Source organism: Schistocerca nitens, chromosome 5 (genome assembly GCF_023898315.1).
Source record: "Schistocerca nitens isolate TAMUIC-IGC-003100 chromosome 5, iqSchNite1.1, whole genome shotgun sequence".
Lineage (NCBI taxonomy): Eukaryota > Metazoa > Arthropoda > Insecta > Orthoptera > Acrididae > Schistocerca > Schistocerca nitens.
Window position 1 is genome coordinate 25,590,873 of NC_064618.1, and position 23,735 is coordinate 25,614,607.

At 47.6% G+C, this 23,735-nt stretch overlaps 1 protein-coding gene across 1 annotated transcript in view; it reads right to left on the reverse strand.

The window, feature by feature from the left end:
• Positions 1-23,735, reverse strand: part of LOC126260950 (uncharacterized) — a 62,026-nt gene that overhangs the window by 14,306 nt on the left and 23,985 nt on the right. Inside the window, exons 4-5 of the mRNA XM_049958461.1 lie at positions 7,296-7,419; positions 6,289-6,441 (exon numbers count right to left, since the gene is read on the reverse strand). Of these exons, the coding sequence (XP_049814418.1) occupies positions 6,289-6,441; positions 7,296-7,419 (277 nt within the window). The remainder of the gene's footprint in view (positions 1-6,288; positions 6,442-7,295; positions 7,420-23,735) is intronic.

Below are 23,735 nucleotides of genomic sequence, written 5' to 3' on the forward strand. Positions count from 1 at the left end.
TTATGTTTCCCAGCTCTCTGATGTTTTCCTCTGTAGAAACTTCAAGTAAGTTACTTGTTTTTCTTCCTTAACTTCAGACTTGTACTTAAAAAAAATAGGTAACGCCTTCACAAACAGTGCACCCTAGGAAAACGCTCTTACATTTTCTCCGTCGACGGCCGCGCGGCTGGCGGGAACCGACTGTGCCCTTCCGTGAGCCGCCTCAGGGAGACCACTGCCAGCTACCCTACGCCAACGTCGTTTCACTGCCACCGTCGCTGCAGTCCAGTCACGATGTCGCTCCACACGGATACTATTAATTATTTTAAAATGTTTGTTGTTTCCAGTTATTTATCTCCAATAATGTAACAGAAGAACTATCGATCCTTCCGAACAATCATACGAAATCGTTATCACAAGTCGTTGTGTTCACTGTCGAGCGTCGTGACCCGACGAACCAAGTGTTTTCAGCCTGGACACTTCCCATCTTCTCTTAGAAGGTGCTGAACGAACAGAACGAGGATCTCCTTGATTTGATCCAACCACGTGCACGCTTCTCTTCACCTCGGTCTCTTGCCTTCATCTTCCTCTCCGTGATTATTTTTTGTAGGTACCTGAAGATAATGACATAACGGATACATACTCTCTTCTTTCTGTGCATTTGTTTCTGCCCCAGCAACGAAGCTCGAGTGCATCAATACGCTAGCTGTCCCTGGCCTTAAGGTTAGACGTAACTGAAAACACGAGTGTTTCAACAATGCAGACCTCTGTGGTGTCTGTTAGCGCTCTCTTCTGTCAGATGTCGGTCAGTCTCTTCGTAGCAACTCGCCCTAGCGTGATCTGTCTTCTTATCTCATCTTTACAGCTTCCTATCTCGAACATGGATGACTCGAGATAGATGGAAGAACGCATGATTTCCACTTCCTTTGACCTTAGTGCGAGTCGAACCTGTGGTCCTCGAACAATTACCATAGTTTGAACTTGCTGAGATTGAGGTCCAATCCATATGATAGACTAATGTCGTTTACTTTTGTTAGCAGCTCAGCAAGTTTGTCTTCGCTGCCAGCTAAAAGCACAGTGTCATCAGCCAATCGGAGTTTGTTAATAGTTCTTCCACAAGTTGAGTGCCTGTAGTCCTACCATCAAGAGTCTTACTGATGAAGTGTTCTGCATGGACGTTGCACAGTTGGGAGGTAAGAACACACTTGTATTCACAGCTACGAAGTGGTTTTTGTATAGAATACCGATCCACGCTGTCGAGCGCGGTGGGACACCAAAGTCTGAAAGCAGCTGCCACAACTTTACTCACACAGACGCTTTCCTACAGTCAAGCAACCATATGCAGACAAACTCCCGCGATTTGTCGATTTTTTGTCGTACGTTGAAAATCTATTCGCGAGTTCCGTTTTACTTCAACAAAACGTGCTTGTTCTTTGGATATGCGTGGCTGAATGTATGGCGTCAAACGCTGGTTCAACATTTAGGGCAAAAATTTGCTTGCGTGGGATATGAGAGCAACACTTTGGTAGTTGGAGAAGTTTCTAATTGACCTTTTCTTGTGTAGGGGGACAAAGAGAGACTTTGACCAATCTTCTGGACACTTCCCAGTTTCCCACATTCTTGTACATATTTAATGCAACACATCAACACCTTCCTTTGATCATCTCACCAGTTATAATATCTAGCGTAAGCCTGTATGATCCAGAATAGGTTGTTCAGCTACTGGACTTCCCATACTGTTGTTGATCCCAGAACACAACTTTCCAGGGAAGTGTTTCCATCTCGGAATCATGCGCAATACGTTACATTTATTTATGTAATATGAGTTGCTGCACCAAGCGCCCCTCCTCTGCAGACTCTCCAGCTACACTTTTACGGCACTGCTACTATGTTACACGCAACAGTAAAATCCGCGAACAGCCTTAGGAGCACCTGTGACCTTCAGCTGGAACATTTATACAATATGGTAAAAAAAGTTTCGCACCACTTGCAGATCTGTGAAGGCTTGTGAGCTTACTTTCAAGGTGAGCGGGGAACGAAAGAAAAGGTCTTACGAAAATGAAAAGTAGCTTTTTTCTCGAAGAGAAACAAAAGAATAACCAAAACAGTGACAGTCTAGTCGAAAGCGGCCATCATTGCGAATCTGCCGCCTCGATCCACAGCTCGGACATCCTTCGGCATGACGGCTGAGCCGCTGCACTTCAACCTGCCCCCACGCTTCTACAGCGGCCCCTGACTTGTATCACACCCACCATTTTCGTATGGCAGCGAAACTTGGTAGATATTGTAATGAATTATTGTGGAACAGATTTATGCTGGGAAACAAAATTATTTTCACTTCTGACCAACATCCGCAAACCTGGCCTGCGGATGCAAGAAACACGTATACAGGTTGGTCCATTGATAGTGACCGGACCAAATGTCTCACGAAATAAGCATCAAACGAAAAAAACTACAAAGAACGAAACTCGTCTAGCTTGAAGGGGGAAACCAAATGGCGCTATGGTTGGCCCGCTAGATGGCGCTGCAATAGGTCAAACGGATATCAACTGCGTTTTTTTTTAAATAGGAACCCCCATTTTTATTACATATTCGTGTAGTACCTAAAGAAATATGAATGTTTCAGTTGGACCACTTTTTTCGCTTTGTGACAGATGGCGCTGTAATAGTCACAAACGTACAAGTACGTGGTATCACGTAACATTCCGTCAGTGCGGACGGTATTTGCTTCGTGATAAATTACCCGTGTTAAAATGAACCGTTTACCAGTTGCGGAAAAGGTCGATATCGTGTTGCTCTATGGCCATTGTGATCAAAATGCTTGCGCGTGTGCTACGTACTCTGCCCGGTATCCTGGACGACATCATCTAAGTGTCCGGACCGTTCGCCGGATAGTTACGTTATTTAAGGAAACAGGAAGTGTTCACCCACATGTGAAACGTCAACCACGACCTGCAACAAATGATGATGCACAAGAAGGTGTTTTAGCTGCTGTCGGGGCTAATCCGCACATCAGTAGCAGATAAACTGCGCGAGAATTGGGAATCTAAAAACGTCGATGTTGAGAATGCTACATCAACATCGATTGCACTCGTACCATATTACTATGCACCAGGAATTGCATGGCGACGACTCTGAACGTCGTGTACAATTCTGTCACTGGGCACAAGAGAAATTACAGGACGATGACAGATTTTTTGCACGCGTTCTATTTAGCGACGAAGCGTCAATCACCGACAGCGGTAACGTAAACCGGCACAATATGCACTATTGGGCAACGGAAAATCTACGATGAGTGCGACAAGTGGAACATCAGTGACCTTGGCGGGTTAATGTATGGTGCGGCATTATGGGAGGAAGGATAATTGGCCCCCATTTTATCGATGGCAATCTAAATGGTGCAATGTATACTGATTTCCTTCGTAATGTTCTACCGATGTTACTACAAGATGTTTCACTGCATGACAGAATGGCGATGTACTACCAACATGATGGATGTCCGGGACTTAGCTCGGGTGCGGTTGAAGCGGTATTGAATAGCATATTTCATATATTTCATGACAGGTGGATTGGTCGTCGAAGCAATCATGTTTACCGGATCTGATGTCCCCGGATTTAAAAAAAAAAAAGAAAGAAAGAAAGAAAGTGGTTCAAATGGCTCTGAGCACTATGCGACTTAACTTCTGAGGTCATCAATCGCCTAGAACTTAGAATTAAACCTAACTAACCTAAGGACATCACACACATCCATGCCCGAGGCAGGATTCGAACCTGCGACCGTAGCGGTCGCTCGACTCCAGACTGCAGCGCCTAGAACCGCATGGCCACTCCGGCCGGATTCCCCGGATTTCTTTCTGTGGGGAAAGTTGAAGGATATTTGCTATCGTGATCCACCGACAACATGCGTCAGCGCATTGATAATGCATGTGCGAACATTATGGAAGGCAAACTACTCGCTGTTGAGAGGAATGTCGTTACACGTATTGCCAAATGCATTGAGGTTGACGGACATAGTGAGCCGTATGTTTGTGACTATTACAGCGCCATCTATCACAAAGCGAAAAAGTGGTACAACTAAAACATTCATATTTCCTTACGTACTACACGAATATGTAATAAAAACGGGGGTTCCTATTTAAAAAAAACGCAGTTGATATCCGTTTGACCTATGGCAGCGCCATCTAGGGGGCCAACCATAGCAGCATAGGGATTCCCCGTTGAAGGTAGAGAAGTTTCGTTCTTTATAGTTTTTTCGTTTGATGCTTATTTCTTTAGATATTTGGCCCGGTCACTATCAATGGACCACCCTGTATAAACGTTTGCATGTGTAATGGATTAGGAACGGGACATGATCAGTTGAGGTCAAACAAGTGATATGATTAACTGGCGCTTACACAATTTGTTCGATGTAAGCACCGGAGGCTTCGACGAGATGCTGTATGTGTGAAACGACGTGATCAACAATTGCTCGTTGCAGTTCCGGTGGGCTCTGAGCAACGCCTTTGTGTGTACTGTACTTCAGATCAGGTAGAACGTATCCCTGGTACACGCTTTCCTTCAGATGCCCCAGAGCAAAAACTTACGGGGCTTCAGATCAGGTGATCTCGCAGGCCATGCATCTGGAAAACCCCTGGAGATAGGATGTGCGTGGAAGATAGCTTGAAGCAGGTCCTTCACTGGGCAATTGACATGAGGTGGCCCATCTTGCATGAAGACAAGGGTTTCCAGGCAGCTGCGCTCTTCCAAAGCAGGAATCACGTGCAGTGCAAGGAGGTCTCGATAACGTGCAGACGTCATGTTACACCTGTCAGGCTCTCTGGGTGTAGTCTCCTCTACCAAGAATGGATCTAGAGTAAAGCTGATTGTGAATCCACACACACAGTCACATACGGCGAGTGCAGTGGCTCTTTCTTAACAACACACGGTTTAACAGTACCTCAAATTCGGCAGTTGTGTGTATTCATCGCAGCCTGTTGTGTAATATGTGCCTCGTCGCCCCGTAGAATATTGCCAGGCTGTATTTCATCAAATCTGATCCACGCCAGAAATCGAAGAGCAAATTCAGACCGTTGCTACGATCATGAGGTTTCAGTTGCTGCGCCGTCTGGATCGTGTGCGAATGCCAGTGTAAAATAGACCGCAAAACTTTCCATATTGTTGACCGTGGGATGGACAAGTCTCGTGACACTGTATGAGACCTAGCACTACCCGGACAAGTGCTGCATGGTCAGTTATAACAACAACGAGCTCATCAGTAACTTCCATTGGGGGTGGGACGCCTTCCTCTTCCAGGTGACACACCAAGCTCTCCTGTGGTTTCGTATTTCATTGTCATCTTCTTTAAACCAGTTATGACATCAGGTCTCTCTGTAGACCATTCGGCCGCTCTCTCATTGCATCACTGCAATTGCTGCCTTTCACATACAACGGCTTCACTGACAGCGCAGCGTCTTTCTTCTCGATAGCCATACTGTTCGTCCAAGTTACGGCTTGTCAAGTGATAGCGTGGACGTCTTACCGTCATACAGACAGTGTACAGTGCCAGATTTGCACCTGGTGTCCACAACTGGAACTAATTTGTTTTCCAGCACAAAGTGGTTCCGCATGAACGGAGCAGCACCTCTACCAAGTTTGACTGCCGTATGTTAACTGCAGCCCACACTGGACCTCCGTTAGAAGGTGCACTTTAATTACAGCGATCCGGCATTAACTTTGCGGATATATTCAGTGGTATATGTGAATAGTGTCTGCAAAATGTGTTGCAAATAGTCAGTGGTAATAATAGGTCATAACTGATGCTGGAGTTCTACTGCGTGAACAGCAAAAATGTGGTGGGCGATAATCTGTTTGCCCTTCTTTTCTCGTGTCGGATGGGTGGGGGAGAGGGGGGGTAGACGAGGAAAAGTTTCGAAAAGTATTGAAGTTATGTATAAAATTTACTGGAAGTCGCTAAGAGTTCTCATTCTCAGATGCTGGCTGAATACAGTTTGGGTAATCCGCAGAACATGAGTTACGTTGCCTCATGATATATGAACTTTAATATTTGACTTATAACGTTATACCTTTAACGTCGGGTTATAAAAAATTACGTGAAGTACTGAAAATCATATTTTTGCTGTCCCTGTAAGCCGTTAGATACGCAACCTGCAACGCAAGCTCTTGTAGCTTTTGCTCTCTCTCTCTCTCTCTCTCACTCACTATCTTCACACATGAACACACGTTAGCTGTTTGCAGTCTATAATTGATAAGTAGTCGCAAATCCCAGCTGAGGCTGTTCACGGCGAGCGCATGCGCATGCGCCACACTCACCCATGGTGGGGATGCACGCCTGCTCGGTGTACGGCGTGTCGCTCTCGATCTTCGCCTGCTCGATGGGGATCTCCAGACGCCCGTTCTTGCCTTCGAACCAGAGACCGCTGCCGAGGCCGTTCTTCCACGTGCTGCGCCCTTCGTTCAGTTCATCTGTGCATCATGGGAGTCTGCTGTTACTGCATAGCTGACGACATTATAATAAATTATTATGGTGCAAGCATGAATTCTACATCTAAGTGCGCAGTCCTCAACTAGTGCCCTGTTAGGAGTGTAGATCATTCCATCTGTGGATTTCTGTCAAATGTTCGAGTCACCAGACGTTTGTTACATAGTGATACTGCTAAAGTCACTAATAACCACCTAGTGCTTATGCTTACTACAATGATACATTTGGAAACTGGGACTCTTTCGCAACGATCTTTCAATCTGTCATCAGTAGACTAGGAATCAAGATTTTTTTCATTTTCTTCTGTTCATATCCGCTTCATTTGACATTCTCCAAATAAGTTGAAAACAAATAAGAGCAAATTTCTTGCAGGTAGTACATTTTATTGGAGAAACTGAAAACGACACATAAGCTATCTTCTACGAAATGATATCGATATTATTGCTCATCATTTAGGATTCATTCAAAGAACTCCCATGGTTCTAAGAAAATACTGAAAAGTAACTGGTGTGGTGTGAACAGGGGGAGAAACTAGTGATCCAACCCCTCCCCTCTTCCTTTTCTGTACTGACGAAACAGTTGCGGTTAATTACTACATACTTTCTACCGTTTGATGATGTTCAGAATGAATAACTTGTATTTTTATATATTATGATGAGGCTTTTAACGGATTAATTATCACATCTGAAGATGGCAACAAATTTCCGAAACCGATAATGTAAATATCGTAGTAATTAGGCGATCGTAGCATAATGGGGTAGTTACAGTAGCTCTCGAATGTCGAAGACAGTAACTCAACTTTCATAATTTGTAGAATTTCAGAAGAGAGATTGCGTACCTTCCGACACCCAGTAGACACGGGTTCTGTAGATGGGGACACCAAAGCGCTCCATTTTGACGAACATCTCCTGCGAGTCCCAGTCGTAATCCACGTCCAGCCCGGACACATCGTCCACCAAAACCTGCAAAACATTATGCCTGTGTGGAGCGAAGTGCACTTCCCAGTCGACGGAGCGCAGTTGGTCAGGTGATACTGTACAACTCATTCCTAAGAAAATGAACGTTCTACTACACAATGAACTACTCAGATTGTCAGGTAGAAAATTATAAAAAGTCTGCAGTTCTACAGTTTTATTAAATAAACTGCAGATGAACTGTCGGTGTCACTGGCGCTTCTTACTGATTTCGCATTGGCAATATCGCATTTTATGAGTTGAAGCAAATCCAAACAGTAAAAATAGTATATTTTTTGGATATTCGGACACATATTTCGGAATGGAGGGTCTTTGTCTATGTGTAGTCAGGAAGTAGCAGTAAAAAAACGGCTAATTCTAGGCTTTGCTAGTATCACAACCAGTCTGCACAATATCCCCAGCGATTAAAAAAGTAATTTTCATCCGACTTCGTATGCAGAAAAAATATTTCAGTGTACACTGTTATGGCACTCCCTGGCAGACAAAAACGAACACTCGTACATTCTCAGACTTCGGTATATTTTTTCTCGCAGTTGCGCTAGGCTAGAAAGTCCGAAGCTTTGAACAGGACTGCCCCACCGCTGTATCGATAGAGTTTTGAGGGTGAAAAACAAGCGTAAAGGTTCTGGGTTCGGTGTGCCATTCTACACTGCTGGCCATTAAAATTGCTACACCACGAAGATGACGCGCTACAGACTCGAAATTAAACTGACAGGAAGAAGATGGCTCTGATCACTAACTTCTGAGGTCATCAGTCCCCTAGAACTTAGAACTACTTAAACCTAACCAACCTAAGGACATCACACACATCCATGCCCGAGGCAGAATTCGAACCTGCGACCGTAGCGGTCGCGCGGTTCCGGATTGAAGCGCCTAGAACCGCTCGGCCACTCTGACCGCAGGAAGAAGATGCTGTGATATGCAAATGATTAGCTTTTCAGAGCACTCACACAATGTGCTGACTTGGGTAAAGTTTCCTACCGATTTCACAAACACAAACAGCAGTTGACCGGCGTTGTCTGGTGAAACGTTGTTGTGATGCCTCGTGTAAGGAGGAGCGATGAATACCATCACGTTTCCGACTTTGATAAAGGTCGGATTGTAGCCTATCGCGATTGCGGTTTATCGTATCGCGACATTGCTGCTCGCGTTGGTCGAGATCCAATGACTGTTAGCACAATATGGAATTGGTGGTTTCAGGAGGGTAATACGGAACGCCGTGCTGGATCCCAACCGCCTCGTATCACTAGTAGTCGAGATGACGGGCATCTTATCCGCATGGCTGTAACGGATCGTGCAGCCACGTCTCGATCCCTGAGTCAACAGATGGGGACGTTTGCAAGACAAGAACCATCTGCACGAACAGTTCGACGATGTTTGCAGCAGCATGGACTATCAGCTCAGAGACCATGGCTGCGGTTACCCTTGACGCTGCATCACAGACCTGAGCACCTGCGATGGTGTACTCAACGACGAAGCTGGGTGCACGAATGGCAAAACGTCATTTTTTCGGATGAATCCAGGTTCTGTTTACAGCATCATGATGGTCGCATCCGTGTTTGACGACATCGAGGTGAACGCACATTGGAAGCGTGTATTCGTCATCGCCATACTAGCTATTACCTGGCGTGATGGTTTGGGGTGCCATTGGTTACACGTCTCGGTCACCTCTTGTTCGCATTGACGGCACTTTGGACAGTGGACGTTACATTTCAGATGTGTTACGACCCGTGGCTCTACCCTTCATTCGATCCCTGCGAAACCCTACATTTCAGCAGGATAATGCACGACTGCATGTTGCCGGTCCTGTACGGGCCTTTCTGGATACAGAAAATGTTCGACTGCTGCCCTGGCCAGCGCATTCACCAGATCTCTCAGCAACTGAAAACGTCTGGTCAATGATGGCCGAGCAACTGGCTCGTCACAATACGGCAGTCACTACTCGAACTGTGGTATCGTGTTGAAGCTGCATGGGCAGCTGTACCTGTACACGCCATCCAAGCTCTGTTTGACTCAATGCCCAGGCGTATCAAGGCCGTTACCACGGCTAGAGGTGGTTGTTCTGGATACTGAGTTTAGGTTAGGTTAGGTTAGGTTAGGTTTTCTCAGGATCTGTGCACCCAAATTGCGTGAAAATGTAATCACATGTCAGTTCTAGTATAATATATTTGTCCAATGAATATCCGTTTATCATCTGCATTTGTTCTTGGTGTAGCAGTTTTAATGGCCAGTAGTGTAATTAGATCCGTAATTTCCCAACATGGCTAGAATAAATAGCCGGTGAAGAGAAACTGCCACACTCGGAGGTCCGGACGCTATTCCACATCCAGATTCAAGAAGTTTCTTTGGCAGAATTAGGATGTGCCCGTTTTGAAAGGAGCCGGCAACACTGTCACATCATGCAGCGCACGGGAATGGTCAGAGGAATGCGTGCCACCCTGCGCTGCCCACCGGCCGCCATCGTGGGTGGCTCTCTGAGTGAGGGGAGGGGCCCAACGCGCTGTCCCAGCAAATGTCCGCTTCGAGGGCCGGGCGGGAAGGTTCTTGTTTACTTCACTCGCCACAGCGTCGCTTGTGTGGAGTTTTCCTTGTTAGTGTTGTTCTGTCTGCCGAGTGACTCGTAGCGCCTCCGCTCCGCCTTCCTGTCCGTTTGTGTTCCTCTACTTGCAGCGCCGTCGACTGCTCCGCAATGGCTATGAAGGCTCCAACGTGCATTCTACGAAAAGGTACTGTGAGCTTTACTTTCTGTAAAACAACGCGACACGTGCAGCCCGGGTCTTTAGAAATCCACGATTGGTTTGTCGATACAATACGAGTATGAACTCTGATCAGGTCCACACCGCTTATTTGGTGCAGACGAGTACGTGTTTTAAGTGAAATTTATGGATCTCCTTCACGTTAAAAGATTACTGTCGCGACATGGTTCTCACGTCCCGTTCAAACATCGCGATAATTCCGTCAGTATGGTGTCACTCACTGATGCTGAAATTGAATATACCGATGTTCGAGTGTTCAACCTCCCGCCAGAAGATAATGACAACCTTCTAAAGAACGCATTGACATATTATGGTACTTCGAAAAACGTCCGTCGTGAACTCTGGTCTACTCAACACAGATTACAGTGTTGCAGTGGAATTCGTTCTGTGGAAAATCAAGTGAAACGCAGTATTCAATCACATTTACAGGTGTGTGGTTACCGCGTCCCTGTCATGTTTACTGGTCAAGAGGGATCCTGCGATACCTCCCGCCCGTGGTACGGTGAGTGGTGAAGATGTTATCTCCAGCATCCCCCCCCCCCCACTCTCTGTGTATCGAGAGGGAACGGAGTCCCCCCCCTTAGTCTGAGACGATGCAGTGTCCTCCTGCTGCTTCGTCTTCAGCCGCTGACGGTTTCCTGAATTTTCTGACCACTGCAACTCCTGAGGGAATAAAATTAGCGGCCAAGTATCGTCTGTTGCATTGGCAGTTCCACAGAATGCTTCCGCCTTATTGACTGGAAGTGTATTACATGCCCCTAGTCCTGAGGGACAGGAAGCTGTGCCTATGATCCCTCCCAAACCTCCGTCTACAGAGGCCGCCATGGCTCGTAGCCGACAGAAGCAGCGCATAAACCTGACCGTGTGGTGGCACGTAAGAAATCTCAGAAACAAGGTTGCGATGGCGGCGGTTCTGGACCCCCGACGTCTGACTCATCTGTGGATTCCGCAATGGACCTTGGCTCTCAGCTATCTACTTAATTCTGTTCGGATGTTTCGTACATCGCTGTACAGCCTACACGTTCCTTTCCTTCAATGTTAATCGTGTGAAATCAGAATTACGATTGGCTTCGCTGCGTCAGTTCATGTTTGATTCATGTGCGGATATAGTCTTCTTATAGGAGGTGTTATTTAGGCATTTCTCCTTACCTGGTTTTCGTGTGATCTTTAATGTAGCACCTGAATATTCTCCGTGACCGCCTTATTCTTTCGCGAAGGCATTCCTATTGCTGAGGTGGAAATCTTGGATTCTGGCAGGGGCATAGGTTGTCAACCTTTTAGTCTTACTTTGGTTCTTTTATATGCTCCTTCTGACACTGGTCGCGCAGTGGATCGTTCGCGTTTTTATCTGTTGCGTCAGGGTCCTCCAGGTATTCTGTTGGGTGGTGATTCTAACTGTGTGTTGTGTCCTGCAGATCAATCTCCAGATTTTAATTTCTGTCGTCAATTACATGAATTGGTCCACTCTTTACGCTTGCAAGACGTCTGGATATGTAAATACTCGTTAAATTTACCCACTTTACTACGCCTTCTAGTACCAGGTTGGATAGGTTACATAGGTTTTACTTATCAGACTACCTGCGCGATTGTACACTTAATGCTGAAATCATCCCAGCTTCCTTTACGGATCACTGTGCTGTGACTACAACTCTCAAACTAGAACGGCAACCAGTCAGATTGTTTCGCACTCCGTGGATGTTAAACGTCGCTCACCTAGCTGACCCCTCTCTCGATGACGTGATGCGAACCGTGTGGGAGCGTACTCTACAGTCCACTAGGAAGTACTCTTCCATACTTGACGGGTGCACACAGCTGGCAAAACCGAGGCTCAGGCAAACATCGAGACATTCGGAGAAATTACGAATATTATTATTCAATCGTGCGTGAACTTTATGATGCTGCGGATCACGCCCCTTTGCGAATTGCGAAGTTAGGCGTGTAAAGGCAAAATTGTTGACCTTGAAAAGAATACAAATGGAAGTGTTGAAAATGCGATCATTGGTGACAGAACAACTGACATCCTTACATCATTTGCTTCGGCATCAGTCAGGGTTCCTCCGAGCCATAATCCGTGGGTAGTGGCCAATCACTGCAGTGGTATCTCTTGAGCGGCCTGTGCGAGGCATGTCATCGACACTTCCTGTCTCTCTGTATCTTCTCCATGTCCGAACAACATGGCTTTGGTTCACACCGAGACGCCTGGACACTTCACTTGTTGAGAGCCCTTTCTGGCACAAATTTACAATGCGGAGGCGGTCCAACCGCGGTATTGACCGTGTAGGCATGTTCAACTACAGACAACACGAGCCGTGTACCTCCTTCCTGGAGGAATGAGTGGAACTGATCAGCTGTCTGACCAGGCGCTGCTCATGCGTGGTTGTTTACATCTTTGGGCGGGTTTAGTGACGTCTCTGAACAGTCAAAAGGACTGTGACTATGACACTATATCCACAGTCAACGTCTGTCTTGAAGATTTCTGGGAACCGGGGCGATGCAAAACTTTTTTGATGTGTGTACTACGTGATGATTGACTATGGTCATAATAGTACCAAGTCACTCTGTTAATTAAAAAGAAAGACTAGACTGATGGGACATCGAAACAACATCCAATATGGTGCTATGGTTCGAATCCTTGTCAGGTGTTTTTTTTTTTTATATTTTTTAGACATCTGTTCCCTAGTTCTCGTCGTGTGTAAGTAGGACATCATTTTGTCACCCCGGATCCCAGGGGACTCACCACTCTTTGGTGAGCCGGCCGGAGTGGCCGATCCACTCTAGGCGCTTCAGTCTGGAACCGTGCGACCGCTACGGTCGCAGGTTCGAATCCTGCCTCTGGCATGGATGTGTGTGCTGTCCTTAGGTTGGTTAGATTTAAGTAGTTCTAAGTTCTAGGGAACTGATGACCTCAGATGTTAAGTCCCATAGTACTCAGAGCCATTTGAACCACTCTTTGGTGAGTACGTGCTCGGTTGCTACAAGGTCCCAGGCTTTGCAAAGCTTCTTCCCTTTCAATGCTGCACGACTATCCTCCTGGTATTCTTTTCCACATCCTTGGTGACCAAGTCATCTTCTTAGTGATACTGAACGCCTTGGTAAAAATGTGTACGGATTCGTCGCGTCCACCCATCTTTCTTTCCCTGCCCTTCCTTTTCTTGCTATTCCTCCTCTTTGGCGTTTGACGTCTCTCGTTTTGCTTTTCTTCTTTTTCCCCCCTGTGCATTTTTAAAGACCAGTCCACTGTGAAACGTAAAAGTTGACTGGATAACCCGTAATTCCCAGCCTTGGGTCGACAAGTAGGGCTCATACGATCCCTGGTAAAGGCCATGTCTAGGGAGTGGTGACTGCATGAGCTGGTGCCGATTGGTACCTCTGACTGGAGTCTAGCAGGTGTCACCTGAGGTGTGAACATTCATCTCAGGCTGGTGAGCTGTTCCTGATGGGGTTCCCCAGCAGGTATGAGCAGGTATTATGGGAGATGAGTTCCTCATCTCAAAAACGTAAATGGGCTGAGGCGAAAGAATCGCCTCTCCCGGCTGCACCCAAATACCTCATGCTGTCACACACGGAAGGTGGTCACAGTTTCACGATAGTTAATCCATTTGTTATTCAGAAGGGTGTTGATGCAGTTGCCAGTCCTGTGAAATCCTGCTCTTGGTTGCGTTGTGGGAACTTCCTTTTGCAGACGGAAAGTGCTTTTCAAGCACAGAAACTGCTTTATGCAACACTATCCTGTTAAAGCAGAGATCCACTGCACTCTGTATTCCTCCGGTGGTGTCGTATAATCTCCACTGCTTCATGGCCTGTCCGAGGTTGAAATAACGGCTTCTTTCACTGACCAGGGAACTGAAATTCACTGGATCATGAAGAGGGTTGGTAAAGAATTTCTACCAACCCACATTCTATTCCTCACATTTGATCATGTGGTATGTCCATCAAAAATTGAGGCTGGTTATGAAGCTAACACTGTCAGATCATATATCCCAATTCTCATGCGTTGCTATAAATATCAGCATTACAACCACACCTGTGAATCTTGTGAAAATGCAGCCAAATACATAAACTGTGGCACGGACACTCATGAGGGTGTGTGGCCACCTCCTTACCCCCACTGTATCAAATGCAAGAGTTATCATGCTGGTTCCTCCTGTGACTGTCCAATCTAAATGAGAGAGCTGTTCAGGAGATCCAGAGGAAGGAAAAGATTCCTACTCACATTGCTCAAAAATAGTGGCTAACCACAAACCTTGTAAACCACTCTCTGGCAATTACGGTATATTTCTCGGTTCACCTCCGCCTATGAAGCACATGGCCCTTCAAACTTGCAACTTCCAGTTCAGTGCCATGGTTGTGAAATAGACCAGCTCGAAGATCACACCCTCATCTTCACCTGCTACAGGTCCACACCATACCAATCAACCTTTTCCTGCGCCAGCGAAATCGCATGCCTCGCAATCAGAAGCTCGGAAATCCGAAAAAGGAGTATAACCCCAATGACTTTTTCCACACACCTAGCCAGCCAACGTCTGGGTATACGCCTGACAAACGCCAAGGTTCGAAGCAGCCAAACAAAGCAAACGATCTTCCCTTTCTCCACCTCAGCGTTCTTCTTCAGCGGCGTCACCACGCTATACACTCACCCAACTGACCTCCTTTTCACTGGGATGCACTGCCAAGAGTCTGCTGGCCAACCAAAGGTGAATACTGACATCTCTATCGAACTAATCAGGATTATCCAGCCTCTGAACCTGGTCAGTATCCATGTTCAAATTCTGCACTCAGCAACCACCTTATTTGACCCATCTCGTATCATCGGGTATGGTTACTCTCCAATGGGACATTCACGGAATCAGATAGAATATGACTGAATTACAGCTCCTCCTACCATCATACTGTCTAGTTGATTTCTGCCTCCAGGAAACAAAATTACGCCCTCACGATCGCTTCCACCTCCGACACTTCTGTCCATTTTGTCCCACTCCCCCTGAAGTGGGGACTCAGGCTCATGAGGGAGCCATTTGCTCACTCAAAACGACGTCTATAGTAACACTATTTTCTTACACACCCAGCTTAAGGCTATTGTTATCTGTGTTTCCCTTCCCAGTTTCACCTTCTCTTACTCCATCTACTCACCCTCGTCTTCCACTGTCACCAGGGCAGACTCATTTGGAACTTATTGCTCAACTTCCTCCTCCCTTTTTGCTGCTATCCTTCTTCAATGCCCACCATCCCCTTTGGGGAACACGGCTACACCCACATTTCTTTCCAATTCCACAGATTTCTTTTCCCACTTGAACCTTTTGATCCGTACTGCTCAGCTTGTTTGTCGTCTCGAATGGTCCGTTTCCTCCGACACACACTCGACTGACCACATCCCCTACGTCATTCGTTTGCTGATGCCCATCGTATTTGTGTGTCCAACCAACTGGTGGCGTTCCAAAGCTGACTGCCAGCTCTACTCCTCGCTGGCCGTTTTCGACGAACATCATTTCCCCTGCACTGATGAGCAGGTGGAATACCTTACAAACACTATCCTTACTGTCTTGTAATGTTTCATACCTCGCGCTTCTTCCTTGCCGTGACGTACACCCGTCCCCTGTTGGAACGAGGCTTTCCGCGACGCAATCAGCGCGTAGAGACGAGCTTTCCGCGTTTTTAAACTCCACGACGGCGAATTGTATCGGTTATAAACAGCTATGTGTTCAGTGTCGCCGCATTTTTATGGATAGCAAAACAGCTAGTTTGCTTTCTTTTCAAAGCTCTTTTACTCCCTCTTCTGTTGTTTCGGGTAATCTCTGTCGGCTTTCAGGAAACGCGGTTCATTCCCCAGTTCCTGGTCTGACCGTAGCGAACAATGTCATTGTAGACCCTCTTGATATCCTCAACACTTTGGGCCAATGTTTTGCATACCTTTCGAGTTCCAACCACTACCATCCTGCCTTCCTTTTTCTGAAACAGGTGGCTGAGGCAATGTTTCTTCTCCCAGGATCGTGAATATTACAATACTACTTTTACTATGAGGGAGCTTAAACATGCACTCTCTTCGTCCTAGACATCAGCTCCAGGACTGGACGACGTTCACATTATGATGTTGCAACACCTATCTCCCGAGGGCCTTCGCCTTCTCCTCCATGAATATGTATTTGGCCAAATGGCACATTTCCCAGTCGCTAGCGTAAGACCATCGTCATTCCCATACCTAAAGGTGGTAAGGAAAAAGACCTTCCTTCCCGCTATTGCCCAATTTCCTACACCAGTAGCGTCTGCAGGGGTAGGTCGCTTTCGTTTGCTGCTTCGACACCTGTTCCCCTTGGCCACGCGGGGTAGCCACGCGGTCTAGGGCGCCTCGTCACGGTTCGTACGGCTCCCGCCATCGGAGGTTCGAGTCCTTCCTGGGATATGAGTGTGTGTGTTGTCCTTAGCGTAAGTCAGTTTAAGATAGATTAAGTAGTGCGTAAGCTTAGGGACCGATGACCTCAATAGTTTGGTCCCATAAGACATTACAACAAATTTCCATTTTCCACATTCCCCATGTGTGCGAGCTCTTCATTGCTCTGGATTCGTGCCAAGGTATGTGTCCATTTTGGAGCCTATTCGCTTCCTAAGGAACCTACTCCTAGCTTGGTGTATCGCAGCAAGTTTCTCGCACTTCACACGCAACTTGGGGACAGTGTCCTCGTCTCCACCAAAGGTTCCAAAACCGACCATGGCGTCGGGTGTGCCTTTGTACTTGGCGATGATACTTTTCAATATTGGCTTCTTGCCCAGTGCTCAACTTTTATTCCAGAGCTCTACACCCTTTATCGGACGACCCAGTACATCCAGCGACATGGGCTTCCAAATTGTGTCATCTGCTCAGATTCTCTCAGTGCCCTTCAAAGCTTCCAGTGCTGTTCTCAGTCCACCACCTAGTGCAACGGATCCAAGAATCCCTGCATTCGCTTACTGAGGGGGGGGGGGGGGGGGGGGGGGAGGGAGCCAATTTGGTGTTCCTGTACATTCCTGGTCACGTCGGCATGCCAGGGAATGGTGCTGCTGATGCTGTTGCAAAGGCTGCAGCTGTCCTCCCTCAGCCTGTTAGTTGTTCTGCTCCCTCAGGTGATTTTGTCACTGTCTGTCAGCATGTAGTATCAGTTTGGAGTGCACAATGGTCTTCTCTCCAGGGGAACAAACTCTGGGACATTACGTCTCTCCCAATAGCATCATCGACTTCCTCTCGGCCCTCACATCGTGAGCAGGTCATTCTATCCTGACCGCGTATAGGACACTGTCGTTTTAGTCACCGCCATTTATTAAGTGGCGACCCTGCACCACTCTGTGCCTACTGCCCTCAACCCTTGACAGCCCGTCACTTTCTGATCCCATGTTCATTTTTTAATTGTTCACGTTTACGTCTATGGTTGCCGTCTACTTTGACAGATGTTTTAGCCGATGACACACGTTCTGTCTATCGTATCTTACGTTCTATTCGCCGCAGCGGCATGGCGAAGCAAACGTGATACCCTCCATGGGGACCTACGCCATCTCAACGGTATTTTGAGAAATTTTCCCTAGGAACGTCCTGGTCCTTAGCTGTTCTTCTTTTAAACTTGCTTGACTGAGTTTTTGCTTTTTTCCTCTTGGTTTTTATTTAGTAGCGGTTTTTCCTTGCATTACGATACAGGAGCTTACGACCTTTGCAGTTTTGCGCCCTAAAGCACCAAACACCACATCATTTTGTCACATGACAATAGGCTATCACATGACAATGGGATCCATTAAACTGCACGCATGTGTCTACAAACCATGCAGTGCACAACCATAACTGGTTCTGTCCAGTTCATGTAGGTCGGCTTCACGATGGGACACACCAGAGGCTGAATCTCCCCAGGGGGCTCACCGCTCTTTGGTGAGTACGTGCTTGACGACCACAGTGCCCCAGCCCTCGCAGCAGCTATTCTCTTTCTGTGCTGCTTGTCTCCTCCTGTCCTTTTTCTCTCTCTTGGGGACATGTCTCGTGCCTCCATGGTCTGCTTGTAGGAATATTCTCCCTTGTACTGCTCTTTCCTCGTTTTGCTCCTTCCCTGTTTAGCTCTTTCCCTGTTTAGCTCCTCCCTGTTCACTTTGTCCATGTTCCGCTCTTTCCTTGTTCTTTTCTTTTTCCTCCGCTGCAGCGTTTGAGGAAATCCTTTCTTTCTTCCTTTCATTCTTATCTTTTTTTCTCCTCCCTGTATGTGCCTGATGGCCACCCACACGTAGCAGGACAATGGGTAACGGGTAATTCCCAGCCATGAGTTGGCACATAGGGCTCGCACGTACCCCCTGCTACCAGCCAGGCCCGCAGAGGTGTGATTACCTGAGCTGTTACCTTCCTCCTCTTCCGATTGGTCCCTCTGTCTGCCATTATGGAGGTATGACCTAAGGTGAGGACAATCACCTGAGGTGGGGGCCTCCCCTTTGACGGGCCCCTGGCTGGAAGGAGCGCGCCATCAGAGACGCTGGCAATCATGGGGGACTTCTTCCCAATGACTGATTTTCCTTCTGTTTCTCTGAGTGTTTCACATAAAATAAAGCGGAATGAGGTTCCTGCCTCAATGTCTCTTCCTGTAGCGCCTCGATATCTAGTAGTCTCACATTTAGACGAAAACAAGACTTTTGCTACTGTTAACCCCTTTGTTATACAGAAAGGCGTGGATGGCATCGCCGGCCCTATGAAGTCATGCTCTCGTCTCCGCAATGGAACTCTGCTTTTGGAAATTGATAGTGCTCTCCAGGCCCAGAAACTACTCAAGGCCCAAATCCTCCCCGAATATCCTATATAAGTGGAGGCTCACAGGACACTTAACTCGTCCCACAGTGTATCTACACCCGGCTGTTGGATGGTATGACGGAGGACGAAATAACTAATTATCTATCAGATCAAGGCGTTGCTGCTGTTCATTGAGTTATGAAGAAGAAAGCTGCCGACACAGTGCCGACTCGCACGTTGTTCCTGACTTTCGATCGATTAACGCTTCCTACCGAGATAAAGGCAGGCTACGAAGTCATCTCTGTCTGCCCTTACATTCCCAATCCGTTGAGGTGTCATAAATGCCACCAGTTCAATCATACCAGCTCGTCATGTAAAAACGCAGCCAAATGCGTTACTTGTAGCAGGGATGCATACGAGGGCGTCTGTCCACCTCCTTCCATCCGCTGCATCAATTTTAATGAAGACCATGCTGCTTCTTCTCGTTCTTGTCCCGTCTATCGGGACGAGCGGGCTCTTCAGGAGATAAGGGTGAAGGACAAGGTACCTTTTCCTGTTGCCTGGAAACTGTTGGCGAGCCGTAAACCGACTGTCCCTTCGTCTGGAAGTTACAGCACCGTGTTAGCCTCTCCCCGTCCCACAAAAAACATGGCTACGCAAACTTGTGCCTTACGGTTCAGTTCGTTGGTGGCAAAGTCGCCTCGCCTTAAAGCTGTCTCCTGCTTCCCGGGCCGTAGACTCTGATACCTGTTCTTCACCCTCACCGGCGAAGACAGCTGCAACGCAGCCATCAAACCATCAATTCAAAAACGGTTATTCCCAGGAAGATTTCTTGCATACCTCGAGTTCGCAGCCGTCTGGCTCATCTGCAAATCGCCAAAAGTCAGAAGAATCATCCAAAGGCAAACAGTCTTCCCTCTCTCCGACTCGTCGGCCCTCTTCGGCTCGTCGGTCCTTCTCAACTGACCGACACCGGGGAACCTTCGTTGATACCGCAGATCCTCCACCTGTGGATTCCAGTGGCCATCCTCACTCGATGGCTCGCCCTAAGCGGCCGTTGAGGAGAGTGTTTCTTATTTATTCTTCGGTGTTACTAAATTTTATGGTCCTTTTACAATGGAATATCGGTAGCCTTCGGTCTGACCGGGCGGACCTCCAGTTGCTCCTGCGACCGCAATGTCCGCTTGTAGTCTAAGAAACCAAGCTATGTCCTCAAGACCATTTTGCTCTTTCCCATTTTACTTCGCTACTGATGGACCTTCCTCTTACGGCGGGAATTCCTGCTCATGGTGAGGTCATGATGCTTCTACGAGATTATGTTTGTCGTCGTCCTATCCCCTTGCACACCCACCTGCAAGCAGTTGCTACCGGTGTTTTCCTTCCCGAATTTAGATTTCCCTTCTGCACCATCTATATCCCTTCGGCTTCTGCTGTCATTAGAGCGGACCTGGTTCAGCTTGTTGCTCAGCTTCCTCCACCCTTTCTGCTCCTCGGTGACACCAATACCCATCATCCTCTTTGGGGCTCGCCTGTCACCTGTCCGAGAGGTTCTCTTTTGGAAGATCTTCTTAATCATTTTGATCTTGTGTGCCTTAACACCGGCGAAGCCACGTCTCTCTCTGATTCCACGCACACTTATTCCCACTTAGACCTCTCGATCTGCTCTGCCTAGCTCGCGCGACGTCTCGAGTGGTGTGCTCTTTCCGATACTTACTCGAGTGACCACTTACCTTGTGTGACTCGCCTGTACAGTCATACCCCGCTGACTGGAGGCTCTATTCATACTTGGCAGTCTTTGACGAACGGCCGTTTCCCAGCTGTGATGATCAGATCGAGCTCCTCGTGGACGTTATTCTCTCGGCTGCCTAATCCTCTATCCCTCGTACTACTACTTCTCCTCCCGGTCCATCGGTGGACTGTAGAGTGCGGCAGTGCGATTCGTGCCCGACGACGTGCGCTTCGTGTCTTTCACCGTCATCCTACGTTAACGAACTGCAACCGCTACAAGCAACTACGTGCGCAGTGCCGTCGCACTAGTAAGGAAAGCAAGAAAGCGTGCCGGGTTTCCTTCACTAGCTCGATCGACAGATTTACTCCGTCCTCTCCCTTTTGGGGTGGCCTGCGCTGGCTTTCCGGGACTATCGCCCACTCCCGGATTTCTGGGCTGACTGTGGCGGGAAACGTCATAATCGACCCTGTTTATGTTTTCACTGCTTTGGGGCGTTACTTTGCGGAGGTTTCAAGCTCCACCCACTACCATCCAGCCTTCCTTCTTCCTAAACAGGCGGTGGAGGCTCGTGCAATCTCTTTTCTCTCTTTGAACCAAGAATGCTACACTACTCTTTTTACTATGAGGGAGCTCGAGCGTGCTCTCTCCTCATCCAGGTCTTCTACTCCTGGGCCCGATACAATCCACGTCCTCATGCTGCAGAATCTTCCTCCTGCGGGAAAACTCTTTCCTCTCGATACCTACAACCGTACCTACAACCGTATTTGGAATGACGGTGTATTTCCCATGTTTTGGCGTATAATTACTATTGTTCCCCTGCCTAAGCCTGGTAAAGACAAATCTCTTCCTCCCAGCTATCGCCCAATTTCCCTTACCAGCAGCGTTTGTAAGGTGATGGAATGCATGATCAATGATTAATTAGTGAGGTGGTTGGAGTCACACCACCTTCTCACTAATGCTCAGCGTGGGTTACGAAAGTGCCGCTCAGCGGTTGAACATCTCGCCATCCTGTCGACGTTCATCATGAATAATTTTCTGCAAAAGCTTGAAACAGTGGCCATGTTCTTTGTATCTGGAGAAAGCCTATGATACTTGTTGGTGGACGGGCATTCTACGTACTATGCATACATGGGACTTTCGCGGTCTTATTCCCATATTCATCTGCGAATTTTGAACAGACAAAGTTTTCCGGGTATGTGTGGGTTCCTCCTTATCCCACACCTTTTCGCAGGTGAACGGGGTGCCTCAGGGATCCGTATTGAGTGTCGTCCTCTTCGCCATAGCCATCAACCCTATTTTGGACTGCCCTGCAGCTACCATTTCCGGCTCTCTTTTCGTTGATGACTTCGCTGTTTATTGCAGCTTCCAGCGGACGTGTCTCCTGCAACGCTGTCTTCAACGTTGTCTGGATCGTCTCTATTCGTGGTCACAAATTGTTTCCGCTTTTCTGCTACCATATCAGTTTGCGTCAACTTCTGGCAGTACAAGGTGTTTCTTCCACCGTCCTTACGACTGCGCCATATCCTCTCCCGTTCGTGGATACAACGAAGTTCTTAGGGCTTATGTTCGATAGCAAACTTAGTTGGTCTCCCCACGTGTCCTACCTGTCTGCACGCTGCACCTAGTCCCGCCATGTCCTTCAGGTATTTAATGGCACCTCTTAAAGAGCTGACTGGACTGTCCTCCACGTCTATCGATCTCTTGTCCGCTCCAAGTTGGATTATGGATGCACTGTCTACTCATGTGCACAGCCGTCTATCTTACGCCGTCTAAATACAATCCATCATTTGGGGATCCGTCTTGCCACTGGTGCCTTCCGTACTAGCCCAGTTGAGAGTCTATATGCAGAAGCCGGTGAACTACCACTGTCATACCGGCGCGACATTCTACTCAGTAGGTATGCGTGTCGGCTTTCTTACATGCCAGGCCACCCAACCTCTGACCTTTTTTTTTATGACATTCTTGACCGCCAATACGAGATGTACGTTTCTTCTCTGCAGTCTTCCGGCCTCCTCTTTCGTCACCAGCTTCAGCAGCTGCAGTTCACACTTCCTGCCACTTTCCGAATGGGTGAGAGCCCTCACCACTTTGGCTTCAATCACAGGTTTGTGTTCATTTTGACCTCAGCTAATTCCTGAAGGATTCAACTCCAGAGCTGACGTATTGCTGCAAATTTCTCGAACTTCACTCACAACTTGCCGATATCATATTTTTGTACACCGCCACGGTGCTGGCTGTGCTTTTGTCGTTGGGATGATAAGTTTCAATACCGGCTTCTCGAGAAGTGCACAATTTTTATTGCATAGCTTCTTGCCCTCTGTCAGGCTGTTCACTTCATCTGGAGGCACCAGCTCACTCGCTGTGTGATCTGCTCTGACTCCCTCAGTGCCCTTCAGAGTCTAGATGATCCTGATCCAGCCCACCCCATCGTTCGACGGATCCATGACTGCCTCCATTTGTTCCCAGACGGGGGAGCCAAAGTGATGTTCCTGTGGGTTCCTGTCCGTGTTGGTATGCCTGGGAATGATGCTGCTGATGTTGCAGCTAAGACCGCAGTCCATCTCGGTCGGCCTGCCTCTTACTCTGTTCCCTCGCAAGATATTTGTAATTTTCTGTATCGGCATATCACGTCACTTTGGCATGACCGTTGGTGCTCACTTCATGGGAAGAAAGTCAGAGAAGTCAAACCTTTCCCAACAGCTGGTCGACTTCCTCCCGGCCGTCTCGCTGTGAAGAAGTAATGTTAACCCGGTTGCGAATAGGGCACTGCCACTTTAGTCACCGCCACTTGTTGAGTGGCGACCCTGCACCCATCTGTCCTTTCTGTAGCCAGCCATTAACAGTAAGACATTTCCTGATCCTCTGCCGCTATTTTAGCCACTTACATCTGAGGGTCGGGCTGCCGCCCGCTTTGCCGGGCATTTTAGCGGATGACGGGCGAGCTATGGCTCGCATTTTAAGGTTTTTTAAAAAGCAGTGATATGACAAAAGAGATTTGATTTCTCCCTGGTGACTCCGGTGTCTTGTCGACTCTTTTAGATACTCTTCCGTATCGTCTTGACATTTTCGATTTGTTTTTTCTTCCTTTCTGTAT